This window comes from Galeopterus variegatus, unplaced genomic scaffold, assembly GCF_000696425.1.
Source record: "Galeopterus variegatus unplaced genomic scaffold, G_variegatus-3.0.2 Scaffold256, whole genome shotgun sequence".
In the NCBI taxonomy this organism is placed as follows: domain Eukaryota; kingdom Metazoa; phylum Chordata; class Mammalia; order Dermoptera; family Cynocephalidae; genus Galeopterus; species Galeopterus variegatus.
The window spans coordinates 272,285-281,028 of record NW_007726367.1 but is presented as its reverse complement, the minus strand read 5'-3'; the positions used below and the strand labels follow the sequence as shown (position 1 = coordinate 281,028).

The 8,744-nt window shown below is 44.1% G+C and overlaps 1 protein-coding gene across 1 annotated transcript in view; it reads right to left on the bottom strand.

Annotated features, from left to right (window-relative positions):
- The window catches only part of GTF3C1 (general transcription factor IIIC, polypeptide 1, alpha 220kDa), an 85,233-nt gene that overhangs the window by 69,666 nt on the left and 6,823 nt on the right, over positions 1–8,744 (bottom strand). Inside the window, exons 3-5 of the mRNA XM_008566614.1 lie at positions 6,638–6,814; positions 6,040–6,183; positions 2,787–2,883 (exon numbers count right to left, since the gene is read on the bottom strand). Of these exons, the coding sequence (XP_008564836.1) occupies positions 2,787–2,883; positions 6,040–6,183; positions 6,638–6,814 (418 nt within the window). The remainder of the gene's footprint in view (positions 1–2,786; positions 2,884–6,039; positions 6,184–6,637; positions 6,815–8,744) is intronic.

The window sequence follows — 8,744 nt, the reverse complement described above, 5'->3', positions numbered from 1 at the left end:
ATAACATTAAAATGTGGTCTATCTGTGAAGTTCCAACACAATGCTGACAAGTACATCCATCCTATCACTCTTATTTCTGCAAGGCCGATACAACCAAAATAATCCTAATCACATTCTTGCTGCAAGGGATACTGATGGGCAGCCTCACGTGCAGGCCATGCTTTTTCATCTACATTATTATTATTTTTTTTTACTTTGTTTATTATTATTATTATTTATATCATTATTATATTATATTTATATCATTATTTATATATTTATAATATATATAAATATTTATATGTTATTTATATAATTATTTATATAATAATTATTATTTTTTTTAGCCTTCAAAGACTCACACAATCTGCCGAGCAAAAAGAAAAAGAAGCAACAGGAACCCCCTCAACCCCCCGCTGTGAAAAGACAGCATCCATATTCATGTCATCAACCTCATCTACAGGCTAATTATTCACCAAATCCTGCTCACCTCACCCTGACCCCTATTTCCAGCTGCCAACTAGACATCAGGGGAACGTCCCAGAAGATCTTCATACAATAAATCATAAAATCAAATTTGTCATCTGCCTCCTCATCACCCGAATTTGTTCCTCTTTCTGTACTCTGTACTTTGTTCCAACTTTCATTCAGTAAATATTTACTGGATGTCTCCTGGGGACAGGCACTGTCCCATAGCGGGGACTCCGGCAAAGAGCACACAGACATGCAGTCTGCCTGTGTGAGCTGCAGTCACTCGAGCCTAAACACGGGCTTCATCTTAAGAGCCATCTTCTTCATTCACCTCTGCATCCTGCTTCAGTCACTCACCAGGTCCTGTTAGTTTCTCCTCCAACAATTCAAGCCCTCATTGTCATCTGCCTAGCCAATCTCCTTCCCTCCCTCAGTTCATCTTCCTAACACCCCTCTCTTCCGGTAGCTTCTCCACTTGTATGCCGCCACCAGCAGTTCACAAGTTTAAAGGCTGACGTCTCAACTGCTCGGGTGGGTACTCAAGACCTTTCTGAAGCAGCCCCAACTTGCCTTTCTGGCCACATCTCCAGCACATTGCCACCACTATCCTCTGGATTACTGCTGACCTCTCAACACATCCCACAACCTCCCACAACTCCACAGCATTGCTCGAGCTGCTGCCCTTTGCCTGGATACCATTTCCTCAGTCGCCTTGCAGCAAGCTCAGCTTGACCCCAACTTGCTCTATAAAGCTTCCCAGCTTGTTAACGAAAGCACACCTGCCCTTCTACCGAGCTCAGATGCATTCTTCACATGCCTGACCCTCCTACTGGACAGCTCCATGACAGTGGGAGACCTGCCACTCTCATTAACTTTTGTCACCTTCGTGTGGAACACAGTTCAACTCAAAGGAGATACTCACTGAAGTATCTCCTGAATGAATAAATGAAAGAAGGTCCTGTCACAGTCAAATCTTGCTGCTTACATGGCCCACAGTGCTGATGGGAGACCAGACTAACCCTGTCTCCCTGCCCCAAGTGACCTGAGTGGGCTGGGCAAGTAATATGAATGAACAAAACGCCCAGATATTTGTTCATTAAGCATGGAAGAATTCTCTTCATTTCTACTAGGGTCTCCCGGGAGAGGCTTTCTCAGTCTGCCTTTTATTTTCCACCTTTGATAGAGACTCAGATATAGAGAAACATTTCTCTCTTACCACAAACAGCAATGCACACGTATGACAAATGACAGACTCTGCCTTGGTTTCTGAGAGAAGACAGGAAGTGGGGGACAGGGCGGCTGGCCAGAGCTCCAGCTAGCTGCTGTCATGAGAGACTGCAGGCCCAGGCTGACCAGAGCTTCTGACTTTGCAAGGGAAACCTAGATTTTTATGTGAAATCTCAATTTTTAAAAAAATGCTAGGTCTGACTAGCTGGTTAGCTCACTTAGGAGGAGCATGGTGCTGGCACCAAAGTCATAGGTTCAGAATCCCATACCGACCAGCCACCAAAAAAAAAAAAAAGAGAGAGAGAAAAGAAAAAATGCTAGGTCAAATGTATTTAACAGGCAAAGTCTGACCCACAAGCCTTCAGTTTGTAACCTCTGCTTTATAGGGACATGGGCATGCAATATATATCCAGCAATGGGAAGGATATTGCCTCCTCCTCTGAACAAAGAGATCAGAGACTAGAGCATCACCAGTGCAGCACGGGTGGCTGTGATGAGACTGTAGACCATGTCCCTTTGGGGACTAATTACTAGTACCCAAAAAACTTGACTTCAAATTTTAAGTTTTAAGTGCTATGGTTTAACCTAGGGCAATCTTATTTTCCTCACATTTTCAGTGCTGGCTTTTTCTAACTTCCACTGAAGGCTGTTTGGATCAGACTGGATACAGTGCCCTTCCACGCTTTCTTCACTTTATCTCTGCCTCTACTCCTGTGCCCAAGGACAGAGCAGGCCAATAATTGCTTTTCTCCACATGTCGTCTCACCTCCTTCTCACTACAGTCACTCTGTTATTTCAGTAGAAACCACTGGGAACAAAATTACAAGCTTTATTACGTAGGTAAATCTAAATGCCAAGATCTGCCATTTCATATGAACTTTGATAGCAGGTCCTAGAACAACCCCAGGGGAAAATAGAAGTCAGTCAAGACCAAGAATTTAAATGAAGGACTGAGCAGTTTCTCATTCTGTAAAACAAAGGAAAATCCCACTTGTTTCAAGTCCATAACAGGACTCTGGGTTGCAATTTGTTAATCTACAATTGCCAAAGATCTCCCAGCCGCAGTACAGATCCAATTCTGCCCAGCACATGGAAGCCCCCGGGCTTACCAGTTCTTCTCGCAGCTTTGCTAGTGTCTCTATCTGGTTACTCCGCGTGCTCAGCACAACTGAAAGCTTCTCCATGAGGATGTCATATTTGCTCCTCCTGCAAGAAACACCAACCAGTTCATTTTTTCAAATCTATTGCTAAAGACTGCCAGCTTTTTATCAGCACCATGCTCTAACCAACTGAGCTAACTGGTCAGCCCTCTGCCTGTTTTTTAAAGATAACTAGGCAACCAGCCAGCCACCAGAAAAAAAAAAGAAAGATAACAAGGCAGTACTTAACTGACAACACAGCAAATACAGAACCTTAGTCTTAGGTCTCAAAGATCATCCAGCCCAACTCCCACATTTTGCAGCTGGAGAGACTGTGTCTCTGAGCAGCTTAGTCACATGTCCAAGGTCATCTGACTAGTGGCAGTATACAGACTATACTGTAGGGCTAAAACTTTAATGATTCTTTAAAATGCCTTACATTTTTATAATAGTTTAAAATTTAGGAAGCATCTCATATATTTCTTCATAAATGACTTGGTGAAAAAGGATGGGGGCTATTTCATAAAGAAGTTAACAGGCTATCCAAAATTCAGACCCAAGAAGATCTAGGTCTTCTTCCTCTGAATCCAGTACTCTCTCTACCTAGTGACACCTCTCTGATTCTGAAGCCCTGGTTTCTATCTCTAACTTCACTGGCCTAACTGATCCCACCTTCCGTCTCACTTCTGCTGTGACGTGGAAGTCGTGATAAATACTTCCAAGCTAATGGCCACCAAAAGAAGCTATTAAAAAGAGCTGAGGCCTCTTGGCTGTGTGTTGAGGGGAGGCTGGGGGACAGGCACAGGGAGGATCTGCAGCCAGCTGAGCTGGACAAGGACAGTTTGGCTTGACCCACAGTCCGGGGGAAGGATAACACATGTATGGGATCCCCAAACTGCACACACTTCTCCATGTGTATTGCCTTTCAATGAATGAAAGAAGAAATGAAGGGCCAGAGACTTACTGCACATGAGCTACCATGTATAGGAAGCAATGTGTCACGGCTTGGCTTGACCCACAGTCCGGGGGAAGGATAACACATGTATGGGATCCCAAAACTGCACACACTTCTCCATGTGTATTGCCTTTCAATGAATGAAAGAAAAAATGAAGGGCCAGAGACTTACTGCACATGAGCTACCATGTATAGGAAGCAATGTGTCACGGCCATCTTATACAAGAGGGAAAAGTGGTTCAAAGAGGTCAAGTGACCATGTTCAAGTAAGAGAAAAGACTGAAATACAGATCTTGACTTAATCCATTGTTCTCTCACCTACTCTATGGCTGCCACGCTATGTTCTTTGTAGATCAGTGGCTATACACCAGTTATGAGTTTGGTGATACATTTAATTTAACTAATGGACAGTAGGACTAATTAAAATGTCAATTCTGGAAAACATGACTCTCTCCAATATGGTATTTCCAAAACATAGGTTAAAGGACAAATTAGGAGGTCAGGGCATTTTGACAGTGTACAGGTTTGAAGACCAATCAGGACTACAAGACATTTGACAGGAGTACAGAGGTGATTTTCACTCCTGGAAATCCAGTCAATAGACAGACAATCTACACACATGTATCAAGCACTTTCTCTAGGCCAAGCCACATGCAATGTAGTAGGCAAAGTAAACTTTAAACTTACACTTAATACTCAGTGTTTACTCACTTTCCTTTTAGAGGGTGCACCTGCCACTGGGGCAAAAAGCAGGGACTCTGCCAACTGGACAAAGTAAACTTTAAACTTACACTTAATACTCAGTGTTTACTCCCTTTCCTTTTAGAGGGTGCACCTGCCACTGGGGCAAAAAGCAGGGACTCTGCCAACTGGACAGGGGAGAATCACAGAATCCAGGGACGGGTATGCCCACCTGCCCCCAACTATCCCTGGGTACTGCCCATTCCACTACAGAGTGCTAGTGGGCAGGCACTTGGGGGCTCAAAGCTTACTCACACAAGGGCTGCTTTTCTTAGGTCCTGCATCTGCTTGACCTTTCCCAATCTGGCTTTTACCCCTCCCACAAGCATGGGGCTATCGCATATAGGCTGAGACCTCTGCAGGGTGGTGGAACATTTCTTTCCCCCATTCCTTTCTCTTTATTTTTGGGTGGCTGGCCAGTACAGGGATCCAAACCCTTGACCTTGGTGTTATCAATACTGCACTCTAACCAATTGAGCTAACTGGCCAGCTCCCTCTTCCCCCATTCCTACACCAGGTAATTAGTCACCCCAATAGCAAGGATTAAAGAGTCAGAGATAACCTACTCACTCCCAGAGACTCCCTGCTCCTCAGAAGGGAATGTGCATATTTTACCAGCTTGCTGTATTGTGTTGACTGTGTCACCCAGCTAGAATACCAACATCAAGCACTGTAATCATTTAGCAGAACCTCACCATTTCTTCCATGTAAGTTGACTAATAAGGTTGTGTGATGCAAAAACATCGGATTTGAAATTGACATAATTCAACCACATCTATGCCACCATAACAAATCAAATTTGACTTATTTACTTTTATTTTTACACCCCCCAAAATTTCACCAAATGTTAACAGTTCCAATTGTCGGGCTGTGGGGTTATAAGTACTTTTGTGCCTTTCTTGTCTGTATAATTTCCAGGTTTTCTAAATGAACAGGACTTATTTTCATCAAAAACAGATAATATTTTTTTTAAAAAGTGATAGTCATATTCTGATTTGGCCTTATCTTTTTTGGTTGTTTTTTTTTTTTTTTGTATTTTTTAATTGTTTATCAAGAGGAAACTATTCCTTAGCCCACATATTCATGTTTCGTAGATCAGGAACACAGGTCAGTGACAAACTTCAATGAAACTCTATCCAGAGAAATTCTTTGCATCCCAAAACCACTTTGCACTTTGAAAGATATCAGCCTCCCTCATCTCCTCAAAAATCTTTCAAGGAATCATAATCTCTGCAGAAATCTGCATATGCCTTCTTTCCTGGTTCAGCCACAGCAAACTTATAGAGAGCTGCAAGCCTCAGAGACACAATGAATGCTCCACCAATATGAGATTGCAGATGCCTGGCTAGAAGGCCGTACATCTGACGTTCAGAGAAAGCACCGGAAGCCATCGTAGTTATTGTCCCTTGACACCAACGTCCTTCTTGGCTAATGGAGAAATGACCTGGCCTCTATGATTTTTAAAAGCAGGATACACGTGGCTGCACTATAAAAGGAACCAAATGCTTTGTTCTCTACAAACCATACCTGTCCACATGAAACCGATTCAGGAGGAGGAGAATCGAGTGCTGCTGGGCGCCAGTGGGTAATCGGATCACATGAGACTGCATTGTAATGAGCCCGTTTTTGTTTAAAATTTTCCTGTGATAGTGAAGCTTTCCAGCATCAACCCTGAAGGAGAAAAAGAGTGTGGGCCGTGTCACATTGCTCTGTTGGCAGCTTCAGCCCTGCAATGTACACAGTCTCTCACTTGAACGTAAACATCAGAGACACACACCTCCCATCCAGTCAACCTCAGGGAACAGTCACTGTGGGAGAGCGGCCTTGGAAAGAAAAGCCATGCCTCATGGAAGAGAAGTCAGCAGGCCCCTACATTTGGGCTGCAGGGTGCAATGACCAGTGAGCCAGTGATTTAATGTACACAGTCTCTCACTTGAACGTAAACATCAGAGACACACACCTCCCATCCAGTCAATCTCAGGGAACAGTCACTGTGGGAGAGCGGCCTTGGAAAGAAAAGCCATGCCTCATGGAAGTGAAGTCAGCAGGCCCCTACATTTGGGCTGCAGGGTGCAATGACCAGTGAGCCAGTGATTTAAAGCAGAGAGCATATGCTCCCCCTTACTTGAAAGCAGTGCTGTGAAGGTCTCGCTGCAGTTCCCCTTGCCACCGGGATCGGCCTAATCGCTCCAAGATGCAGTAGGAGAAGTCGGGGAGTTTCAGATCAGGGTCCCCCTCTGAGCCTATCAAGGCCCTGTAACGCATGGCCTGGGAGGCAACGATGATCAGTTTCTTCCCCCACCTGCAAATTGGGAACAACCACATGAATAAATAAGTTTAATTGATTTTAAGAAAATTGAAATACGAAAAAGTAGAACCTTTCAGAATCATCATTTTCTGCTGCTTCTCAGGAGTTCACAATACCCACAAAAGCTAAGCAAGTTTTCAGCGTCTTAGAACAGCACAGCGTGCTGAATGAACAGAGCCGAGCTTGTTACTTCCTTGCTTGAAGCCATCCCAGGGCTTACTGAGGCTATCACACCCATCCCAACTCCTGTCGTGACCTGAGAGTCCCTCCCGGCCTCAGTGATTTCACCTTCCATGACTCCGCTCCTCCCCCACGATCGTGTCCCAATTCCTAAAACAAGCCTCGGAGTCATTGCCCTGGCTGTTTCCTCTGTCCAGCTTTCTTCTCCTGAAGGTGACCAATTCCTTCTCATTACTCAGGTCACAGCCCACTGTCAACAACTCAGGTGTTCCAGAACATGCTAACTAGAGTTCCAGCCCTGCCCCAACCATCCCCATATCCTTCATAGCACTGAGTATTCTCAGAAACAGCCATATTTTTTTGCTGACATCCTTGCCTCCCTCATTCACATGTAAGTTCTGTAAGAGGAGGCACTTTGTCAACTTGTTCCCCAGACATCCTCAGTGCCTAGAACAATCTGAGTGCATAGAGGGGCTGTGCATATATTTGTTAAGTGAATGAACTAACCTAGTGCTCTGGACTGATAAAACAAACTGCAAAGTCAAAAACATTGAACTGTGTAATCAGTGGACCTGCAGTCCAATTTTGACCTTGAATAAATCACTAGTTATTTCTGCTGACTTGATTGTGTGAAAAATAATGCCTGAAAAAGAGGCCAAAAACATTTCCTCGCAAGGCATGTCAAGATGCCCCAAGTGAGAAGGCTCATCTCCTTGCTGAGGCCCACCAGTCTTCACTGTGCAGCCCTCACCTCTTACGGTTGAGATTCCACCTCAGTGCTCACCTGCTACATTCTGCTGATGCCTTGAGCCCACTGACAGCTCCATTCGTGCACACTCAGGGTCCAAGCCCTGGCCCAGAGTGAAGAGATCCCACAAGGATGGGCTGACAGAGAACCCATCCCTCACTCATGCCTTGGCCTCAATGGGAGGACCTCCCTTTTGTAATGAAAGAGTCCCCAAGGGTCCCCACATAAGCACCCACAGGCTACCAATCCCTCTCATCTGCAGCCAACGCCTGCTCTCCCCAGCCCTGTTGTTTACATGTGCCTGGTCACTAGGTCTATCTCAGTCTGACAGTTTTCCTTCCTCCTGTCCACAGCAGATGACTTTACTTCTACCACCCAGCAGGCAAAAAGAAAAAAGAAGCTGCCTTTGTTTTATCTGCACTTCCTTTACATTGTTTGTAACCTATAGTTAGTGTTCTGCGTAAGTCACAGAAGTCTGTAGTCTATCTTCAAAAGGAATCTTGGAAAAGAGTTCACTTTATGTGTCTGAATGACACAAACTTAAGGCCTACCACCACTTTTCTCAAAATAGGCTCATTAAGTTAAATTAAAAGAAGTCAGTTGGGAAAAAAAGCTTGAAAACAGGACAAAGGTTTGCTGCTTTATTTTATGGCTCAGATTAGTTTGCTGTCCTGTACTATCATAATTCCAATGTTTCTGTTAATTATTGCCAATTAGCTGTCTCACTAACTCCTGCCAGTTCTAATTTTCTGACTGTGGTCATCACATAGATTATCAAACAACAATAAAGTACTGTGCAAATTACCAGGATACCAAGATAAATAAAAATTATACCCACCTTCAAGGAGCTCACAGTTTACTGAAAAACAAGAAAATGAACAATTCCACTATGAGGTGCTAACTTCCCTGACTTAGAGAAGCTCTGGTTGTTGAGGCTGTGAAATAGTATATATGAGCAGCCCCAGTTCAAAGCTATGTGTATATAAACAGAGCGTG